Genomic DNA, 23,609 nt, shown 5'->3' with positions numbered 1-23,609 from the left:
CGGGCGGGCGGGCTGGCGGGCTGGCGCGCGCGTGCGCTGGTGGGAAGCGTCCGGACACAGGCAGGCGGCGAGCTCCGCCGTCGACGCCGTCGGCGTGGGGCTTCGCCCCTCCTCTCGCTCCCCCTCCCCCTCCCCTTCCCCCTCCCCCTCCCCTGCCCTCCCTCCCGCCCCCCGAAGCCGCCAGTGCGCATGCGCCGCCGCAGCGCGAGGGTCGGGTGCGAGTGTGTGGAGGAGCCAGAGCGGAGCGGGGAGTCCGGAGAGTCAGAACCTGGGGGAGAGGAATGGTGTCTGCACGGGGGGGAGCCGGAGGAGCCGCCGCCGCCGCCGCCGCTGCCGACGCCGCAGCCGACGCCGCCGACGCCGCAGCTGCCGCCGCCGCAGCTGCCGCCGCTCCCGCTCCGGCTCCGGCTCCCGCTCCGGCTCCCGCTCCCGCCTCCCGGGGCTGAGGGTCCCGCACGGAGCCGGGGGGGCAGGACGAGGAGGAGGCGGAGGAGGAGGAGGAGGCGGCGGAGGAGGAGGAGGAGGAGGAGGTGGCGGAGGAGGGGGAGGCGGAGGAGCCGCCGCCGCCGGAGCCGCCCCCGGGCCGCTGCCCAGCATGGTCCGGGAAACCAGGCACCTCTGGGTGGGCAACTTACCGGAGAACGTGCGGGAGGAGAAGATCATCGAGCATTTCAAACGGTGAGTGAACGAGCGAGCGAGCCAGCCCGTCCGCCCGAGCCGGGCCCGCCCGCCCGGGGCCTCCCCCAACTCGGAGCCGGCGCCGGCCGGGGCCCGGTCCGGCCGGGTCCGGAGAGCCCAGCCGAGCGGGCTGAGGGCGCCCCGCCCCCGGCCTCTCGAGCGGGGAGGCCCGCCGAGCCCGTTGCTGCCGGCGGCCCCCCCCACCCAGGCCCCGGGCCAGGCCCCTCGGGTAGGGTAGGACCGGGGATCCTGGCCTGGGCAGCCCGGGGCACTCACCTGCTGGCCCGGGGGAAGAGAACCTTGCCCCTCCAACTACCAGGTCTTACCTAATCAGGGGGTGCTCAGCGCCCCACACATCAGCCCCTCGGGGATGGGAACTGCTCCTCCTTCCACCCCCTCCCTCTCCACCCCCTACCCCCAACAATCCTCATGGACTCCAGGATGGGAAACTCTGGAGTCGCATAGCAACTCCTGCTGCTGCTGCTGCTCCTGCTCCTGGCTCGACCCGAGGACGCGGTGGAAATTATCTTTGCTTTTCAAAAAGGGCTTTTGTGCGAAAGAAAACAATGCAGAAAGGAAGATTTTGGGAGGGTGTACGGAGAGAAATCATGGAACTGGTCACCTGATCATGGAAGAAGCTGCTTAGACGGTTGGGAATCTCTTACATGAAAGCTATTAAGTGGAAATGGAAAACCTGGATTTGTATCGTTGGGAGTTCGATGCCTGGAAATAACAGCTGGTGCTTCCTTCCCTCTCCCCATTTTCTGCCTTCTCCCGTCTTTTGAATAAGGAAGGAGACTGATGGGAACGAAATGGTTGCAGTGTAGAAATCATTTTTTTGGAAGAAGCCACCCTCAAATAGGATCTGTTAGTCTACGAGAAAGCTCTGGGATCTCTTAATACTGCAGGCTGTGCTGGTATCGTTGACTGCATATTTATGCTTAAAAACGTGGTGGTTTGACTCACCATTGGCACCTTAAATGGTTAAGAAAGGCATGGCCCTGCTGAGAAGATGTAATCCGCCCTCCAAAGAGTTTTATTTGTTAAAAAGATGAAGTTTGCTTTTAATGCATATTTAAGGTGTGTTGGGTAGCGTTTTTAACATCTCTTTTCTTTGTGAAAGAGCCATTAGTGTGACTGATAGATGACTGAGAGAGAGTCTACTTGTATGAGATTCGTGATTTGCATTGCCTGGCTATTTTGATCGGGTAACAATCTACAAAATATTTTCAAATTGTCAGGCAGAAATCTTGCTAGTCCAAATTTCCAAGACCATTCGCTTCCCCCTGCCCTGTCTTTTTGAATTGAGTTCTCCCTCAATCCCTTCTTGCCACTGTTTCGGTTTAGTGAGTGTAGGGAAATTGTGGAGCGTCCTTCTTAGTGAGTCACCATGGGAAAAATAGAGTCGGCTGCTCGCACATGAGCAGCTCGGATCAGGAAATGGAAGCAGCCTGGGCAGAACTGCTGTCTGTCTTGTAAATGGAGGATCATTGATTATTGGGTAGTCAGTCGCTGCTTCGGAGATGAGAAAGCTTGCCCCGGGAGCGCGCCCAGGCGCGCCCCCGCGTGTGAAAAGGCGCTGTGCCGAGCGAGGCCATTCATAAGCACCTCCACCACGGGGAGGAGGGTCCGGGGTCCGGGCCCCTGTTTAGTGACTTTAACCTCATTCTTCCCCCCGGCGGCTGCGGGCCTTGGGGAGCTTGCGGCTCGGGAAGTGGGGCTAGGGAGCGCAGCGTCCTCTTCCCCATGCCCCGCCATTCGGGCCGCGCTTTGACTCATGGGGGGTCAGCCCCGCGGCCCAGCCGGCTCGGCCCCCCGCGTGGTCCTTGCCCCGAGGTCTGGGGCTGGGAATTGCCCGGGGCCCCCGGGTAAGCACGTGCCTGGCAGCCCCGGCGTGGCAGGGCGTGTGGGGCTTGCCGGCCGGCGGGCAACAGGCAGACCCGATGATCGGGCCAGGCGGCCGCGGCTTCCAGGCCAGCCTGCGAGCGGGAGCGGTGGGGCCGGCCCTGGGCAGGCGGGCGGGTGGCTCTGAATGGCTCTAAAATGGCGGCTGGCCTTAGTTTACGTGGGAAACGGCGGAGCCGCCGCCGCCGCTCTAGGACCGCGCCGCAGGGGGGAGGGGAGGCAGGGAGGGGGAGGGGTGGGAAGAGGGGCCGCAGCTGCCCTGTCCTTCCCTCCTCTCCTCTTGCCCTGCGCCTGCGGATCCCGGGGGAAGCGGCCGGAGCGGGCCGTGCTGGCGGGCGGGGCGGGCCCGGAGCCCCAGACACGCGGGACCAGTTGGGGGAAGCCAATAAGCATTTTTGCCTTTCTCCTGGCGCTCCCTAGTGGCTCGTGGGTACTCCTTGCTGAGGGCCCCACGCGTGGGGGCGAGCTCGGAGCTGCGGGGCGGGGGGCTCCTGCCTTTGTTTCCCTTTACGGCCATCTGAGCTTCCTTTTTCTGGATTTGCTCGCAGTTCCTTAACTTAGAACCTAGACCCCTTAGAAAGGTGCACGAGCCGCGAGAAGCCTGTGACCTCGAGCGTGTCCAGTCGGATCCAATAGACTGTTGGGGTGTCCGATGGCCTTTGGAGCCCAGACTGTAACAATGTCGCCGATGTGATTAAATTGGGAACACGTCTGGGGCGAGCTCCAGTGGGCCCGGGCTTCCTGGTAGGTGCCGCGTTTGCACAATAGAGCTCGTTCCCTTCCTTTGTGGGGGAAGGGGCCCCGGAGACGGGCATAGCGTTGCAGTCTTGTGGGGCTGGGGAGGACCCTGCACACATGGAGAGCAGCTTCCCGAATTTGTGTCGTGACAAAAGTCTTTTTCTTTAAAGAGAGCCTGCCGTACCTTAACACTGCTTTTCCTATTTTGCGGATCTCCTCTAGCAAATCAGATGAAGTTCCCACCCATCCCCCAGTCTGAAGACACAGTAGAGAATATGCAAAGAGGTTGAGCGAGCCGAATTACTAAATTCCTCTTCCTCAGACTGGAATGATTTTCCAAAGATATCTCTCTAGCCAAAGAATAAATGATAGCAAGCAGTGTTTTTCTGGTCTGGGGACGCTGAAATGTCATAATCATCTCCCTCGCCCCCCAGCTAAAAAGCAGTCGGTTAAAAGTTGTCTTTATTAAAGATCCTTCCCACCTGGTTATAAATAGAGTAGATTCCTTATCTGTACTTTATAACGATTAAAATGATTTCCCACCTTTGTAATAATTCGAATAATTTCTACTTGTACTGAAAAATCTTTTTTTCTGAAATCGAATACACAGAAGCACTCTACCTGAAAACCTATTTTATCCTGCCACACTTTTTGAGTGGGTGGGGGAGGTTATTCTTTAAAAATGGAGCTTGTCCCAGAACTACCTAGAAGCATACATTTTAAAAAATAGCACATATTGTTTAAGATGTGTTGGTAGTTTTTCTCTGGACGATGCTGCTTTCAGATTGGGAGGAAAACATTGGGCTTAGTGCCAAGGAGAATGACTGGTGTTTGACTTGTGTACAAAGCATCTTCCTCCACCACCATCCCAATTTCTATTGTGGACTCTCTGTTCCTCTTTCTTTGTACTGTTTTGGTTGATACTGAAGAGATTTCAGGCATTTGTTAGGAAGTTTTTAATATTATGCACCTTTATTTACACTTTTGGAAAAATTATTAGAATGTGGTAGTAACGTGAGTGGTGCTTTTTCAAAAAGAAAATGTAAATTACCTTTGGATTGGATTTAGAAATTTCTACCTTCCTATTGATTTTTAGTCTTTCAAGAAAATTGGTGCAGGCAAATGGAGCCTTATTACATTTCACTTTTTGGTCTCTGGTACTTAAGATTTGAACAACAGTATTTAATGTTATTAATTAGTTATTAATGTTGTAATCTGGAAATACCTTAAAAGTTTGTGCTGTTCCTCATTAAAATGAGGACCCAGAATTGCAGTCGGGGTGTTTTTCAGCACCATTGAAACAGATGCAAGGAAGCCTGAGGAAGGAGACTAAATATAGTAACATTTACCCCAGTACAAGTGCCAACCTTCCATACTTTTTTTTTTCATGATTCTTTTCCTCCGGTTCTCCAAGAATTTGCTTTTGTTGTCTTTCAGCTCGTCACATTTTAAATAAAAATACATACTGGTAGAAACCAATTAGAATGTTTAATCATTGTTATTAGAAACCATGTTATTTTTGTATGATAGCTAGCTGGCTTTCAGTGCGTGGGAAATAGCCTTGGTGGGGGAGGGGAGAGATGTTCTCAGAACAAATGAGTTTTTTTTTAAAGAATCCAATATACTGATCTCCCCCCCCCTTTTCCTATTTAGGTCCAGCAGTTTGAAATATCAGTATCTGCAAACACAATCTAAGAAATGGGACTGTCTTTTAGTCTAGTTTTTAGATACTCTCCTTAAATTTTGGATTTAGCTGTTTCTTTTTTTTCTTTTTTTTTTTGGTGAGGCAATTGGGGTTAAGTGACTTGCTCAGGGTCACACAGCTAGTAAGTGTCAAGTGTCTGAGGCCAGATTTGAACTCAGGTCCTCCTGAATCCAGGGTAGGCGCTCTATCCACTGCCCTACCTAGCTGCCCCTCTGTTTCATTTTTTAAAAAAGCATGATAGAATATGAATCAGTAGATTTAAGGTTTATTTAATGATAACGTTTTTAAGGAATGGCTGGATTTTGTGGTCCAATTGAAGATTTCTAGAAAAGGCCAAATAAGGGAACAACGTTTTGGCAAGTGCCTAGGTTGTTGAATCATTGAGACCCCAAACCTATTTGTTTGTTTCTTTGGCTTTGTCCTGGAGAAGTAAATTGTTGTAGTAGAAAGAACATTTGATTTTTATTAAGTACCTTCTATATGTAGGTACTATGTTAAGCACCGAGACCTGGTCTGGTCATATTATGTTACTGAGTATAACTCTTCATCTATAAGTTAGAGGTGACATTGATATAACATGTCATGTAGATGCTTTGAGGAATATGGTATATGAATGGACTTCCAATGATTATCTATAAAGTATTTCAATTAAGCATTAGCCAGCCATACTAAAAAATGGCATGCTTAACAAAGTTTGATATTTTGAAGTGTTTGATATTTTTTCATTTGATTCTCAGGTATTAGTTTGGCAACGCAGACAAATGAAAAAGACTTTCTAATGCCATGCAATATTTTGGTGTGATAGAGTTCTAAGATATTGCTATTTACTGAGTATTTTTATTCATCAAATGCTTATTGAACATTTACTTTGTGCCAGGTACTGTGCTAAACACTGGGGTAGAAAGAAGGGCATATAAACAGTCCCTGCCCTAGAGGAATGTGTTTAAACGAAGACAGAGTATAAATGACTAGGTTTAGAGTTCCCTTATTTTTCTATATTAATATAACCCTACATTTCTGTGTTAACATTAATCTTACTGATTTTTCTATATTAACAAAAGATGAACACTAGAAGTAAAGTTCTTGGTTTGAATCTCAGCTGTTGTTTACCACTGACCTTGGACCAGTCATTTAGGCTTCAGTTTCTTCTACAGGCTTCAGTTTTCTTTGTTGATAAAGTGTGAGGGAGAATGGATTCTAACTAGCTCATCTTTAAGGTCCTTCACAAGGACCATTTTCAGAGGATCCTACATCTAGTGCTATTAGGAACCTCGGGGATCTGCTATCCAACCCTTCCATTATAAAATGGGTAAACTCTAAGGCCCAGAGACGTTAAGTGTCACACAGATGTGGCAGGGCTGGGTTTTGAAACAAGGTTTTTTGGGATACAAATTCAATGCTTCTTCTGCCCCTTTGTTCTCCCACTTTTCGTTTATGTGATTGCCTTTATTCCAACTGGAAAACAGCATGCTATTTGTTCTAAAACCTTTAGAAATAATAGCTAAAAGATATGGGTGTGTGTGTGTGTGTGTGTGTGTGTGTGTATTTCTCCCATTTAAAATATAAGAACTGGGGGCAGCTAGGTGGCACAGTGGATAAAGCACTGGCCCTGGAGTCAGGAGTTAACCTGAGTTCAAATCTGGCCTCAGACACTTGGCACTTACTAGCTGTGTGACCCTGGACAAGTCACTTAACCCCCATTGCCCCCGAGCAAAATAAACAAACAAATAAATAAATAAAATCTAAGGACACCCCCCCCCCCGACTAAAAGTTTTGATTTTTTACCGAGGTTGAGAAGAGATTGCCAACAATTACATAACCAACTAATTTTATAATTGGCATGAATAGGGTTGGGCTACCTGAAAAAAATCTCAAGGTGTGCATGCAATCAGGAGTTTTAGGTAAGGGTTTTCAGCGTTCTATGAAAGCCAGAGAAGAACCAGGTGATGTCAGTTATTGGAGATGTTGTCTAAATTCCACCTGGTAGAGCCCCATTTTACAGGTGAGGAAACTCAAGTGACTTGGAAAAGCTGTGACTAGGCACTTCAGACTGGTCCATTCTCTCTATGATACTGTGTAACCTTTCAGCCATTGGAACTCCTTTGTTAGGCCAGCACCATATCTTTCATGCCTCTTTGCAGGCTTGCCAGGGTTTCCCAAGGTTGAGTTTTGGTGGATTTCCATACACAGTCTTGGGGTTCTTGGGATCCCTCGCTTTTGAGGGTGCACCTTTCAAATAGTTATAACAGCTGATATTGATGAAATACATTCATATTCACAACTTGCTTTCCTCACCACAACATTATGAGATAGGTAGCACTGCAGGGAGACAGTTAAAGGCTGGGACCAGGCCCCAAGGTCAGTGTCAGGACTTGATGAATTCTGGCCTCCTGACTCGGCTCAGCCTTCTTTCCAGTATTGTGCAGTGTATACTTGAGGACTTCTCAGGGATTAGTCTAAAGCACACCCATATTGAATTAGAATGGACTTCCATTATGTAGTGAATACTGCTTAAGTCAGAGGGCCAGCAGTGGTAATGATAACCTTCATAACATTTTTCTTAATGTATAGATTCTTTTTTTTTTTTGTGGGGCAATGAGGGTTAAGTGACTTGCCCAGGGTCACACAGCTAGTAAGTGTCAAGTGTCCTCCTGAACCCAGAGCTGGTGCTTTATCTACTGTGCCACCTCGATGCCCCATCTAATGAGCTTTTAAAAAGGTTTCTTGAAATGTCAAATTGTGTTGGAGTGCTTATATGTTTGTTGCTGAATGACTGAGAAATGTAGGATGATTTAAAGGCATCTCTTAGGATGTACACTTTCCCCAGGGTGGACATGGCTGTTCCTTTCATATAAATATTTGCTGTTGGGATAAATGTCTAATAAGGTACAAATTACAATTGACTTGAAAGAGACAGCTGTAGAACAACTCTTCTGAGTGCAGCAGCATTGGGATAGAGAAGACTGAGTGCTGGGAAACCTGCCATTCCCTAGAGCTCAGTCACAGATGTGTGTGATAAGAAAGAGAGAGAAGTAAGGCTGGACAGAGGGTCTCTGTTGCCATTAGACAAGGGCATGATAATCTAAAAGTTAATGCCAAAGATTAGGAGCATTAGGTTTTTTTGTTTGTTTTTAAACAAAGGTAAAGACTGTGGTCTGAGAAAAAGAGTGCTGACCAAAAAGTTAAACAACCTGGGCTTGTGGTATGTGACACGCTAGGCGTGGCATCAGGAACACCTGGGTTCAAATGTTGCCAAAGACATTTACTACCTGTATGACTTGGGACAAATTACTTAACCTCTTGGCCTCAGTTTCCTTTTCTGTATAAAAAGAGGGGACTGGACTTGATGACTTCTGATGTCCCTTTCAGCTCCACAGGTATAACCCTCCCATCTATGATACTGCTCTGTTTCTCTCTGGGCCTCAGCTTCCCTCTCTGTACCATGGCAGTTGGCCCTTCAAAGTTGCTTTAGTTTGTACCTGAGCTACAAAAAGAAGCTTGCCTCCCCCAGTTTATAGTGGTCTGGGTCACTCCAGGGAGTGGGAGGGCTGACAGAGCCTGGATGGCCACCTCCTCAGACCCTTGGCTGGTTTTTATTGTAAGAGTCCCTGTTAGTTTTTTGATTTATTGGAAAACACTGTTTACTGAGAAGGCTTCATAGTTCTTCTGGGCTTGATCTACTTGGTAAAAGTTACATTTATCTTATTAAGACCTTTTCATTTAGTCTGGCTAATGGCAGTTGAATATTTCCCAAAGTAACTTTTCATAACAATCTGAGATTTCTGGTAGTAAATCAAAAAATGTTTGGGGTTTTTTTCCCTTAAGAGCCTCACCTACCTTTGTTTTATTTGCATTCATGGGCTCACCTTGAATGTATTGGACTAAGTGGCATAACATAATTGGATTGGTTGAATTAAAGTTATCAATGATCAGAGACTGGTTTTCTAAAAGATTTCTGAGTAGGTTCACTCAGTAAATTACTTTTCTTTCTTTTTTTGCGGGGCAATGACTTGCCCAGGGTCACACAGTTAGTAAGTGTCAAGTGTCTGAGGCCAAATTTGAACTCACGTCCTCCTGAATCCAGGGCTGGTGCTTTATCCACTGTGCCATCTAGCTGCCCCCAGTAAATTACTTTTCAAAACAAACCATATTTACTGCTTTTTCTGTTACCAACTTCTAAAAAACTGACCTCAAGGTTTCTCCACAAAGATTGGTAGTTACAACCAGAACATTTATGAAAATGAACAAAATTGTGCCCAAGATGTGGCATCACTGTCTAAAGTAGATTCTTGGTTTTGAGGGTAGATGACAGCTCTCACCTGGGGAAGGGGCTGGGCTGTTCCTTTCTGAGGTCCCACAGCCCAAGAATGGGTGGTGGTTTATTTGGCTTAATGGAGAATGACTCAGCCAGTCAGCCTGGTGTGCAAGAGAATAGCCCTGAAATCCGGAGGCATTGAGAAGAACCAGATTAAGTAGTCAATACTAGAAAACCCATTTGAAGGCTCAGCTTGAATGTGCTGTGAGCCAGGTTGCAGGCTCCCTTGGGGGGGGGGGGACCACATGATCATGAGGATGGGAAGCAGACCTTGTGCAACCTGTTGATCCCTTGAACTGGAAAGAGCTTTGTGTTCTACTGTGGTAAATGGTTACTGAGAACTGGACAAAGGTTGAATTTTATTTAGCATCTTTGTAAACTGGACTTGAGCAAAGCTCCTGCTTCAGTTGCCATGTTTACAGGACAGTGGTGGTGATACCACTGAAGTGATTTGCTTTCTCTTGACTAATCTTTTGAAATTTTTTTTTCTGTCATGATTGTGGGTAATTGTTGATAGTGGTTATGCGTACCTATGCCCCAGAGCTTTGAATGTGCATGCCTGCATGTTTATATCTACATATATACACATATATCTTAACAGATCAGCTTTCATTTTACAAATGAGAAAACTAGGTCCCACAGAATGAAAATGATTGACACAGTGTCACACAAAGTGGTAAATAACAGGCCTAGAATTTTATGCCAGATCCTCAGTCTCCCTTCAATCCTTGTTCTTCCTACTATTCTGGGCTCCTTTCAAGCCTCAAATAAAACTATGCTTTGTTGTTTGTAAAACACTTTGCCTTATGTTAATGATTTTTTATGCAGAACTATACTCCATTGTTTCCAAAAAGAAGAGTTGTTGAGAGGCAAGGGCAGACACCTTATCTTTGGTGATTTCCACATTACCAGATCCTTTAGAAATAGATCATTTGGGCTCTGAGGAAACTGAGGCTGAGGGGTCAGGTGACTTCCCCAAAGTCACTTGCCTCAGCAGGAACTGGAATTTTTTAACAAAAGGTCTAATTGAGGCTGGTACTTTTTAGGTACCATCTGTCTTGTGAAAGGTCATTCAGTAGAGGCATTTGCCTTTGTGAAGAAACACATTTGTCAGAAAAACCTTTTGTAAAGGAAGCTAAAGCATTCAAGTGATAGAATGAAGCATTTAAAATAATTCATGAAGTAACCAATTAGCCAAATAACCAAAGTTATTTTGGGGATAGAATTTTTGGTACTTTTTAGAGTGTCTATAAAGGGTTAGTAAAATAAAAGCATTTTCAAATATTTGGCCTCAGTTATAATGGCCAGTGTGTGGCACAGTGCTTTTTGCATGTAGCAACGGGTGTTTACTGAATAGAATCAACATGTGAGTGAGGTTAGTGTGGTTCAGTGGAAAGTGCCTCATCAGGTGAGGCCTGGGTTTGAATCTCACCTCTGATACTAGCTGTTGACCTTCAGAGTCATAATCTATAACCTGAGGAGAGTCGGCCCCAACCCAAGGGTTGTTCAGAGGATCAAGTTAAATATGGACCAGAAAGTACAATTTAAACCTTCTGGTATGATGGTGACCTCCTGAGGCCTGTCTTTTCCAGCCTATAGCTGAACAAGGATCCCTTCCCCAGCATCTGGACATGTGGTCATAGAGCTTTTCTTTGAAGATCTGTTAAAGGAAGATAGATCAGCATTTGGGGGGCAGTGGCTGTTCCACCTTGTGATGGATAGCTAGCCCTAATTGTTGGGAAGTTTTCTCTTACATTTAGTGTGTTTGCCTCTGACAGTATTATTATTTAACTTTCTAATAATGAACTTTGGAGAATTTTTCTGATTCTTTTATGTTATTTCTTTTTAAAAAAATTTTTTTTTCAGGGCAATGGGGGTTAAGTGACTTGCCCAGGGTCACACAGCTAGTCAAGTGTTAAGTGTCTGAGGCTGGATTTGAACTCAGGTCCTCCTGAATCCAGGGCCGATGCTCTATCCACTGCACCATCTAGCTGCCCCTTATGTTATTTCTAGTTTTTTTTTTTTAAGTGAGGCAATTGGGGTTAAGTGACTTGCCCAGGGTCACACAGCTAGTTAAGTATTAAGTGTCTGAGGCTGGATTTGAACTCAGGTATTCCTGACTCCAAGGGCCGGTGCTCTATCCACTGCGCCATCTAGCTGCCCCCCTTATGTTATTTCTAATAAGAATTTTTGTTCATTTAAAGAAGGACATTTAAAAAAAAAAGATTGAATGGTTACATGTGGACATTTTGTACTTCCCCAATAGAAATGCATCCTACAACATGACACACTCTCAAACAGCCCTTCAAACTCAGAAAAATAACAGGATTTGATTGTATTGAAGAGAAAGCTCAGTTAGGTGTAGGTGTCTGCTTGAATGTACTTTTGTCTGTTCCTAGAATCATACATTTGCCAAGTTATCATTACAAAGTTAACCCTTACTACAGCATAACTGGAGCACGGGAACTGACCAACAAACTCAAGACATTTTATTGGCGAAATCAGCTGCAAGGACTGACAGAATATTGTTCCTATGGTTTTGAAACTTTATTTCAAAAGAGATCATACTTTAAAACTTTAAAAGAGTACTTTTTGTACTGGAAGTTAATTGCATTGCATCTGTCATTTTCTTTCTAAAGCTTGTTTTTAATTAGCTCTAAGCATTAAAATTGTGAACCTCAACATCAGTGGCATATTCTGTAATTGTGGTAGTCACAGTGGTCTAGGAGGTCCCCAAACAGGAATCCCTACTGCATTTATGACAGTGTCTACATATAGACCAATGTTGTTATGTCCCTTTTCTAGAAGTTCAATTTAGCAAATTCTATGGTTACTTCAAATTATCATTCTTCAACACTTAAAAAGATTTGTGATTTATTCCTCTTGGAATCTCTCTCCCCCCCCCCAGATTATAGTTTATCTCTGCCTATGCTATTACCACTCCTTTTTTTTTTCCCTTTTAAGGTCATTTATTTATTTGTTTGTTTGTTTATTTATTTAGGATTTTCCCCACCTTACATTTAAAAACAATTTGTAACATTGATTTTTTTTTAAAGTGAGGCAGTTGGGGTTAAGTGACTTGCCCAGGGTCACACAGCTAGTAAGTGTCAAGGGTCTGAGTTCGGATTTGAACTCAGGTCCTCCTGAATCCAGGGCCGGTGCTTTACCACTGCGCCATCTAGCTGCCCCCTGTAACATTGAGTTTTTTGAAACTTTGTGTTCTAAATTCTCTTCCTTCCTCCTTATCCCCCCTTAAGAATTCAAGCAATTCAATATAAGTTATACGTGTGCAGTCATGCAAAACATAGACAAAAATAAACTTTAGAAAAAGGAACTTAACAACAACAACAAAATATACTTCCATGTGTATTCAGAGACCATCAGTTCTTTGTAGATGGATTGCATTTTTCATAAGTCCTTCAGAGTTGTCTTGGATCATTGCATTGCTGAAAATAACTAAGTCATTCACAGCAGATCATCTTACAGTATTGCTGTTATTTTGGCTATTATCATTCTTAAATGATCTTAGGTTTTGTACAATTTCAAAGCTTTACTTAATTTTAGCTAGCACTTCCTTCATGCAGCTTACATTTTTACTTGGTTGATGGAATTAGATTGATTTGAATCCAAGCATTATTTTGAGTAATTCTGTTCTTTATGCTCAGGTCGTTTCAGACATTTTAAAGGACTTTGTGATGCCATACTTTTTTATAATATTGAAGAAATAGTAGTAAATGAGGGGAATCTCTGGCTTTACTGATTAATTTATCTCAGATGAAGATAGAAGTTTTTAGTCCTGAAGCTATGGTAAAAATGACCATTTGGGGCAGCTCTTCTTTAGTTGATTATACAAATTCAGACTCTCTAAGAGCTTCAGGGTTATGAAAATTGGAAAGCTAAATTGGTATTAGAAAATAGTCATTCCTGAAACTGAGTGGAAACAAGTCTACAGGCAGGTGGACTGGGTTGCAAGTGTAGTATAAGATGGAGAATTGGCCTCAGAATCAAGATCTGGGTTCAAGGTTTGCCTTTGACACACATACTGGTTGTGGTCCTGGCTAGTCACTTGATTTCTCAAACCCTACACAACTCTCTACTGACTATTCAATTGTAGAGAAAGTACAAATCTGCCTTGGTAGAGGGAGTTTCCACTCTTGGAAGTTTGTTATGTCAAGGAAATAATAGATCCAGTCTCTTTCCAGATCATCAATTAGTAATAGCTCTCTCATAAAGAGTTTTTGATTGTGAAAAATATTGACCTATCTTTTCAAGTAGAATGGAACAAGGGTAAGTAGCTCATACAGTCATAATGGATTGGAGTTTGTGAACTCACCGCCTGGGTCCTGAAGGAATCTTTTCTTTTTGTTATGTGGAAAAAGTCAGTTGGCCCTGCTGTGCCCAACTAAGCTTATAGTATATTGCTGCTTCCTGTGTCTTTTTTATGTTGTGACATGTCAGCTACTTTTGGTTTCCTATCCTCCTGCAACATTCACACATACATTTATCCTTTTCTTTTTTAAAGGGTCCAGCTTTGAGTATTAGGAGGATGGGGGCATTATATAGACTATTAGTTTGATGTATCAGATTGTTGCCCCCAAAGTGCTAGGTTGGGGTGTGGTTGGTTTCCGGAGGTCTTCCGTCACAGGGGTGTCAACCTTTGAATAGAGAGTTCCTCATCATTGAAGTATTGAAGCAGAGATTGACTGAAGGACCCTTTATTTGGTAGGTTGTAAAGTGAGGCACACCTACTATGTGCCAGACACTATGCTAAGTGCTTTACAAATATTTTAGCCCCTTTGAGGGCATTAACCCATTGAACCAAGAATTGGACTGGATGAAGTAGAAGACTCTTCCTCAGCAACTGATGGTGGTGAGACAGTAGGTCTACCAGAGCAATCTAAATCAGGTCCCCTCTCACCCTGCAGAGCTCTTGTGGACTAAGAGAATTGGAAATTTGGATACCAGGAAAGATGCGTGGAAGATGTATGCAGCTTGTAGAATTGTCACTTTAAGTTCTGAGCCAAGGGGAACATTGTGAAAATCCCATTTTCCTCTGGGGTGTAGTTCTGAAGACCTATTTCATAGTATGACTCAGGAAGGAGATTGTTCATTGGTAGGAGGGGTTATGGGAAAAAGAAGTTATGTGGTAATTCTTTGCTCTTAGGGTCAGTTGCAAAAGCTTTGACTGAAGTTAATCATTGTATTTGTATTGCTAATCCACCTAGCAAAGATCTGACAGCTGGTCCTTTTGGGAAATAGTTGAGAAATTATTAATTTTATTTATTCTAGCAAACTGATGACCCAGTTCCTTAGTTTTGTACAATTGCTGTTCCATTGGAAGTCACAAAGTCATTTTCTTTTGGTTCTTAATGAAAAGTGAATATTAAAACTAGAAAAGGGCAGAAAAACTGAGTACTGTTCATTAGTCACTCGAGGTAAGGTAAGGCCTTCAAAGTTGTGGCTTCCCCAAGGTCATGCTGCTAGTTAGTTTTAGCCAGAGTTTTGACTTTGTCTCCTGTCCATACCCTTTGAACTGTTTGACTGCTCCCAATCACAATATTAAGGTGTGATCTAGGGCACTGAAATATCTTATTTCCTTGAAATTTACAGGTTAAACATTTTGGAAGTTTGGAAGATCGTCTGTATCCTTAGGGAAATGGAATGCAGGGAATACTTAGGACCATGGTTTTGTTGATGTGGTTTAGGTTCCATCCAAATAAAACTCATTTGTGTTTTCTGTATTTTGAAATGTGCTCTTTGAGGTAATGGATGACCAATGGAGGCTGTTTCTTTGGGGGTAATCGACAATAAAAATAATTTCCTTGAAAAAAATCCCAAACCAGTGATGTTAGGCTTTTATTGAAACCTCTGGTCAAGTATTTATTTTATTAAGAGGTCTAAATTTTTTTCTGGCTAATTTTGCTACTTAAGAGGGCACATTAGATGTTTGAAATGTATTCTCTCAACAATACAAAAGAAGAGCACTCTGACAGGCATAAACGAGAATGTTAGTTGTTAGTGGAGTCTTCACTAATAGGAAGGTTAAACCATCACTTTTCTTCTAGGAGTTTTGTGGTGACTTTATATGCTAACAGCCATTTACAAGCCATTAGAGGTGCTCTTGGCCAGAAGAGCAGGTGGCGGTGGTGTTTTCTTTCCATTCTGTTCAGAAAGGGGACTGTGACAGACACTGGGTTGGGTTTGTGCTTTGGCTTGAATTTTCCAGTAGGGGCAACAGATCTAGCAAGGCAGGGGGCTTCAATTCAACATCAAGGCCCACAGAGATCAGGCAAAGGAATTGGAGATCATTGAATCTGGAGAGATGAAACCTCAGGGGGACATGATAGGGTGATTCCCCAAGTTTTGAAAAGCTGGCAGAGTGAAGAATGATTTAAAACTTGGTCTTTTTGGCCTCAGAAGGCAGAACTAGGAACAGGGAAAGTTGGAGCCAGCCACCCAAAGTAAGATGGGCTGTTTTGGGAGCTAGTGCTCCTTGAGCATATGAAAGGACTTGATTTGGACGCTGGCTGGCTGGCCACTTGTCAGCTTTGTAGAGATTCTAGGTCAGTGCTGGCTAGGAAGGGAGCCTCCCCACCCCACTCCCACAATGCAGATTCTATCATTTGTAGCAGTTTATGTATTTGGCCCTTAGGCCAGGGCCTACTTGGTCAACTAGTAAACACTGATCGGGTTACAGAAGTGTAAACACAGAACTTTCCCCTCTTATGGTCAGCAGACACCAAGGGAATGTCTTTATGTGGTGTTTGGCTAATGTTGGGGTGTGTACAGTCTGTCTGGTCATGGAAAGTAGACAAGGTTCTGGCCTTGTCTTCATTTGGTGCTCTAAGTGATACAGTTGCTAGGATAACGAATAGCTTGCACTTAGGGCACTTGGAGGTTTGCAAAGATCATCTCATTTGACTTAGCCCTGGGCGGGGGCGGGGGGGGGGGGTTGGTCCTGTTATTATCCCTCTTTTACAGTTGGGGAAACTGAAGTTGTGGGAGGTTAAGTGATTTGGCCATTTAGGTCTTCTGGACTCCAAGAGCAAGGGGATAGTCATGGTACTTTCATGATCATATGGTTCCCAGTATTTATATACTTTAGGAGTTCTTAATCCAGAGATACTGTCTTTGCTTAACCGTTTTCAGCCTTCTGGGGTGGGTAGTTTGTGGACAGAATCACCCGAGATTAGTACTAATTTATCACATCTTCCCACATGCTACATATTAGCAAATTTTCTTTTCCCTTTTAAAAACTTTATTTTGTGGTGCTCTTTTAATTGCTCAGAATTTAAGCCGCGGTTATATTAACGTTTGCTTTGTAGTTTGCTTTGTATTTGGTGCCTGTGCCTTGTGGTTATTAGTGTATGTAGTCTTTTCTTTAACCTAGTTCCTTTTGATTGATCCTCTTTTGTTCCCTACCTTTCTTTTTTCTTCCTTGAGCATTTTCATTCTTAGATCTTCACCTTGTATGAGGAAGTTAGAATTCTCTGACCCTTCAAGAAACACTTAAGCACTTAGAACCACAGACTCTTGTTGGAACTAACTGCAGAAGGTAGCATTTGCTATATATCGTGTTCAGTGGCCATTTGGGCCACTTGAGAGAATTCTGGTCATTCTGATTAGTTCTTATGGTTATTGACCTGAGATACTCTAACAGTCATCCTTACATGGTTTAGAGGAGTAGTGCATGACATTGCTACTGCCTGCTAGGAACATTCCATTAACATTTCTGAACTTCAACTTTACTGCTTATAAAAGAGGGATAATAGTTCTTGATCAGCCTACCAAGAAGATCTTTGAGAACTGCAAAGCATTAATAGAAACACAGCCTTGCTACACAACTTGCTTACAAGAAGTCGTAGTTCTTCTATGAACCTTAGTTATATTAGCTTCATGAGTTAATTCTCAGGTGACCAACCTCACCATACTTGATGGGTCTTTTGCCCAGTTCAGTGCTGGACCTAATGGGGATGGTACAGTGAAAAAGGTTTTGGAGCCCAACAATGTCTTCTTCTTTGGGTGGGGGATTGGCACTTGGAGTTAAATGACTTGCTCAAGGTCATAGAGCAAGTGACTTCAGTCCTCCTGACTCCCAGGCCAGTGTTCAATCCATTGCACCACCTAGCTGCACCAGGCATTGCTTCTTTCTTAATCCTTGTGGATTTGAATGAGTCACTTTCCTGCATCAGGCCTGTATCTTCATCCTCTTAAGTGAGGACCTGAATGGAATGAACCTGTTTCTGTTACCATTAACAGCCCTTTTAGTTTCTAAGTTTCTGTTTTCTATCCTTGGCTTCCAGATTATTCAGTTGATGGGTCATGTTGTCTTTGGGTGTCTTCATTGAATGAAGAGCTGTAGGGTAAAATTTTTCATTTTCCCCAAAGTATTGAAAATAAGATAGGTGTTTATACATTTGATAAGGCAAAGCTTACTAGGTATTGAGATGTCTTAATAGTAGTAGTAGCTCCTGAGACCGCTTCATTTTCTTTTGTGAAACCACAAAGACAAATGTTTGCCAGTCAAGACTTGGTATATATTTCTAAGAGCTTACCTTTATTAACAGCTTTTTTCCAAGGTGGATTTTTTTTTTTAGTGAGGCAATTGGGGTTAAGTGACTTGCCCAGGGTCACACAGCTAGTAAGTATGTGTTAAGTGTCTGAGGCTGGATTTGAACTCAGGTACTCTTGACTCCAGGGCCGGTGCTCTATCCACTACGCCACCTAGTTGCCCCCCAAGGTGGATTTTATTGTCAAGGTAGAGTTAACCATTACAGATATACTATATACTTTACAATGTTTAACTTGTAGGAACAAGAAAGAAGTAACAAAATAGAGGGTGCTAGCAGGTGTGTCTTGTATCCTATTTGATTTAGTGAGTTATTTGGTACTTTGGGGGTTTACTAGCAGTTGGGGCTGCTACATGGTTGCCAGTGTCACTGCCTGACACAGATCTGTCTGTCTATTACCAGTCAGTTACTTTATGTGGTAAAGTAATTGGTAAAGCCTAACCACCTTGGTCAAATTCCTTCCCCAGCCCAGTGCTCTATTTCCTCATCTATGAAATGAGAGGGACTGAGTTTGAACTTTGGTAGAGTAAGCATTTCTGATCAATATCTAATGTTCAGTGATTCTGGGCAGAAGCCTGCTGTCTATTTGCAAGGAAGCTTTGGCTTTGGAGGAGCTTTTAATGCTCTTTCCTCTTTCCTTCATAGGGTCCTGCTTTGCTTTACCTCGCCACATTGCTTAATACATTTCTTGGATTTTGTCCTTCCTTTCACTGGTCCTTCTCATGTTGGAAAAGAAAGTTGACACATTCAGAGGGAGCCAAGGTTGGCAGCATTTCTCACCTCAGATTCATTGTTCTTAGAAAGAGACAAGGGGCAGCTAGGTGGCGCAGTGGATAGAGAACTGGCCCTGGATTTAGGAGGACCCGAGTTCAAATCCAGCCTCAGACACATGACACTAGCTGTGTGACCCTGGGCAAGTCACTTTACCCTCATAGCCCTGCCCCCCCCCCCCCCAAAAGACAAAATGGAGAAAAATGTAGCCTGACACATCTAGTGGCTTGATTACTAGGGATACTCGAATCCAAAATACTGGAATTATAATTTTTATCTGCATGTTTCAGCAAAGCAGCTGAACATTCATCTAGCTTAGCATTCTACAAGGCCGCCTGCCCATTTTTGATCTGGTTCAGGGGAGAGGCTTCTCTGGAAGGGTTGTAGTTATAAGGGGAAGAAGGTTCAATTTGCAGGCCTAATGAATAATGACCACAGAATTAGATTTGGAATGGAAAAGAAATGGAAATGGCATTTTTGATCTGTCTGTTCCTAGCACCTACCATTGGTGTCTGTCTTACACACAGCAGGAAGCCCCTTAATAAAGGCTAATGGAATGAAGAGAGCCCACCTGGCAGAGTTATTACAAATGGGCCTCTGTATTCTTCTTCTTACCTTTCTTAGCTAGGCCCTGAGACCACCCTTTGGCATGAAAACTTGTGCAAAGGGATCTTTAGGAGGAGTGTGTGCCAAATTTATAAAAGGTTGTGGGGTCTGTGGTGCCCCTCTCCATTTGATGCTCTGAACACACACACAACCCCTGTTGCTCTTCTGGTGGCACATTTTTGATAATCTTTTAGCATTGGAATATAGTCATTGTAAGGATGTGTCCTTCATTTTACATCGAAATACTACTTAGAAAAGTAGTGTGTGTATTATGTTGCTTCATTAATGTGTCTTGTAAATAACATTGCAGTTCTCCCTTGGATCAGATGACATGTAGCAATGTAGTTTCCTGGGAGTCTAGCCAAGAAAGATGTAATTGAGGCCAGGGATGGAGCTGGTATGATCATGGGGCAAATTTATCCCTACCCTGGATGTGAAATGGGGGGGGGGAGCATAATGGAAATTAGGAGGATGGAGAATAGGAAAAGCACATCTTTCATACTCTTAATCGAGGCTGTTCTCTGATAGGTTCCTAAGAAAACTTTTGCAACAAGGAATGAGCTTAGGTTTTTTCCTCCAACCAGACCCAGTTTAACAACCAAACTGCAAGATTAGATTGGTGCCACTTAGTTAAAATTGGATGCCATTACTATTGGTGCAGCATTTATGACAAACCAGAATAACCAAACCTCATCCCTTTTCCCCACTTAGAATAAATACTGCTGTTATAATGGTGTCCTTTGACCACCAGACATAGTATGAAACAGCCCAAAAAACAAGCCTCTTTTTATACTCCCTATGCAAATCTTATAAAGAAAAATGGTTGTATAATATATTGAAAGTCTACAAAAAAATGATAAAGTTTTAATTTGTTTAAATGACGGCTTTTTGACTTAGCTTTGACTTTTTAACTTTGCTGTCAGGTTTATTTTATTTTATTTTTTTAGGTTTATTTTATACATACATTTCTATCACACATATTTTTCTCCAATAGAATAAAGTTTGCATTTGAGCTTAAAAGACATGTTTATTTTGGGGCAGCTAGGTGGTGCAGTGGATAGAGCACCGGCCCTGGAGTCGGGAGGGCCTGAGTTCAAATCCTGCCTCAGACACTTAACACTTACTAGCTGTGTGACCCTGGGCGAGTCACTTAACCCCATTTTCCTCACTTAAAAAAAAAAAGACATGTTTATTTGTAACCTCGTGATGAGATGCTGCCTTGATGATTGAAAACTCAGAGTCCATTGGTGCTCCCTCTACATGTGTGGACATGATGCCTCATCCATTCAGTCTTACCCTGTGACATTCTTCACAGCTTTCCATAAATCTTCTTATAGGACCCTCAATACACTGGGCGGGGGAGAAAACCAACCTGCTATTAAACGCTGAACTTCTGCCACATGATTATCAACTATGTAAATCTTACTACTCGTGCATGAAGATTTTTGTAATAGAATTTTAGGTTTCACTAACATTCTGATTTAAAAGGCTTTTTTTGAAAATCAGTTTGAATTTTAATTTCTTTAGAAATAGTTTTCTGTTATCACCTGTAAAATGAAAGGTTAACTAGATAAGTTGTGAATGGAGTGTAAGTTGGCAGGAAGTAGACAGTTCATTATGTTAGAGGTGTTGGTTTATAGGCCTGGCAGAAATGCCTGGAGGGGAAAAGGGTGACTTGAAAACATTCTGCATATATACATAATGAGCACGGACAAACAGTTGTCAGGAATCTGTTTTGTAAACACTTAGACCTAACTGATGGTGTTCAACTGGAGAGGAGGGAGGAAAACCCAATTACTCTCCTGGCTTTGCTGCAGAAGACCCATGTGCTTGTGGGCAGCTTCTCTCACTTCTCTGCCTTTTGCTTTCCTCAGGTGTAAAATGAGGCTAAACTAAAGGCATCCTCTTATCTCTGTCTCATGACCATCTACCTTTAATTAAACAAACAAAAGTTAGAGATGAATGAAATCACATCCTATTTTGGATCCTGGTTATTTTAAACATTTTTATTTTTGGAGGCAATAGGGGTTTAAATGACTTGACCCAGGGTAAGTATCTGAGGTTGGATTTGAACTCAGGTCTTCCTGACTCCAGGAATGGTGATCTTATCTGCTTGTATCAGCATGCCTTCCCTCCTGGTTATTTGTTAAAGTACTCTTAGAGGCTTGGGAGCAGAAACTGACACTTAATTCATCTTTGTTTCCCAGTGCCCTGCAGGAGCTCTTGAATAACAGAGGCATCTTTCTTGCTTGGCTTCTTCCCTTGTATTAGTCTCTACTCTTTCTCTCCCCTTCACTACTTGTCTTCCCCTTTATCCTCAATTTTGATACCTCTGCTGCTATTTCCCCACTAATTATTGCACAGACCTTGTCATTTGCTGGCTAACAAAAGTTGCTCTTTGAAAAATCTGTCCCTTTAACACCAGTGTTCTTAGAACCGTGATTGCATATCGCTGAGGCAAATCTTATTCAGTAAACATTTATTATGTGCCAGTCACTGTGTGGGCTCTGGGGATACAAATCCAAATAAAGGTGAAGGACAATCTCTTCTTCCAGGAGAACTTAAAATCTAATGAGGAAAGGCATCGAACAAAAGAAAGCTGAAAAGTGGAAAGGGGGTGAGGCGCTCCAAGTCAAAGAACATGCAGCTAGTTGGTGGGAAGAAGATTATGCCAGTGCCCTCCTTCAAGTGGAAGTTTTAGCGCTCATGGCTCTGCCCTCTGGTCAGAAGGTACTCATGAAAGGTGATCACCAAGGCTGATTCCACCTGGCAGGGTAAGAAGATTTCTCAAGGGTGAATTCTTAGAACTGACATCACAAGTTGCAGATACCTCAAAGGACAGTGGTAGATGCAGCTTATTTCCAGCTCCAACCTAATGATGGTGACATTAGGATTATCATACAGGAAAAAGATTTCTGAAAAGTGGGAAAGGATAGACAAGAAGCATGAAGAATGGGTTGTGACCTTGGGGGGGGGGTGGGGGGGATGGGGGGGTGGGTAATATTCAACCACATTGATAAAATGACAGATCCATTAAGTATTGCTGCCATTGACCAGCCGGCTAACAGATATGGCTTCCATTTCATTTTCAGAGGGGAGTCGAACAGTGAATTGAAGGAACCAAAATCTAAGTAATGAATGAATGCTTGTGTGAGTTAACAGTAGTTTTGTTCCCCTGATGACACCAGTAAGAACCACTAATTTATCTCAAAACACTGTTTCCAGAAGGTCTCTAAAGGAGTTTAAAATAGAAATATTTTACCTGGAAGGAACAAGTTATTAAACTAGAGCATCTTATCAGGATTGGTTTGCTAGATCTCCTTGGACCCTTAGGGAAGGGGTGGGGCATAGGTTAGATTTTGATGGGAGACATGGATGAGGTCCTGATGGGTGGGTATTGCTTGGAAAGAGGACTCTATTAGGTAGACAGCACATCAGCTGTTACCAGAAGACATGTTTTACATTTGTGTTTGTGAATGCTCCTATTTCTTGGTTTTTAAATGGAACAAAATAGTTCTGATGCCAGCCTAGACTGAAAGTTTCTAATATGCTTACTGATGAGAAGTGAGCAGAAATGGATTTTGTTACATTAGACTTTGGTTTATGTTCCTTGCATCAGCCATATAGACTGCACAAAATATCGCATTCTTTGTCTCCTACACACAAGGTATTCCTTGGTATCCCCACTAGTACATCAAATTCAGGGTGTCCAAAACTGAGCTTTCCCAAGGACGTCATCTTTTTCACTTGACAGTTTCTGTCGGTGGCACCATGTGGGAAACCTCGGTGTGTTATCTTTGATTCTTTTCTGTCAGTTTTGTCCTTGTGCAACAGTTCTTTCCTATTCTCTGTTCCCAACTGCCGCTGCCCTAATGTAGGCTCTCACGATCACTTGCTGTTACTACAGAAGTAGCTTTATTATATGAATCATGCTCTCCACTTTCCTTCCTCTTTCCCTTACTCCTCCAAAAAAAGGAAGGGGAGGAGCTCAAGTCATGGTCATGTCACTCAGACATTCTTGCCTGTTGGGAGAAAGTCCAAACTTTGCCTTGGCATTAGAGGCCTGGCCCAACCTGCTGCTGCCCGACCTCTCCATCGTCCTCACTGTGCTACCCTATGAGTGCTCTCTGTGGCTCTACTATGGGGTTGGGGAGGTCTTCTCTACTGTCCTCAGTCATAGAACTCTTCTCTCTCCCAGTCCCTTGCTAGGCTGCAAGGGTCTGTATGTATGTGTTGAACTGAACTAGATTGTTTTAATGCTCTGCAGTAGTTTTTATTGATCATGTAATCAGCTTTACTCTGCCAGTTGTAATAACAGTAG

General features: G+C 43.5%; 1 protein-coding gene across 1 annotated transcript in view; it reads left to right on the top strand.

The window, feature by feature from the left end:
* Nucleotides 1-530: 530 nt before the first annotated feature.
* Nucleotides 531-23,609, top strand: part of SPEN (spen family transcriptional repressor) — a 78,538-nt gene continuing 55,459 nt past the window's right edge. Inside the window, 1 exon segment of the mRNA XM_043994657.1 lies at nucleotides 531-678. Coding sequence (XP_043850592.1) covers nucleotides 596-678 — 83 coding nt within the window. The 5' untranslated portion in view covers nucleotides 531-595.

The sequence above is a fragment of the Dromiciops gliroides genome, chromosome 3 (assembly GCF_019393635.1).
Source record: "Dromiciops gliroides isolate mDroGli1 chromosome 3, mDroGli1.pri, whole genome shotgun sequence".
Taxonomy (NCBI): Eukaryota; Metazoa; Chordata; class Mammalia; order Microbiotheria; family Microbiotheriidae; genus Dromiciops; species Dromiciops gliroides.
This window is presented reverse-complemented; position numbering and strand designations above follow the sequence as displayed.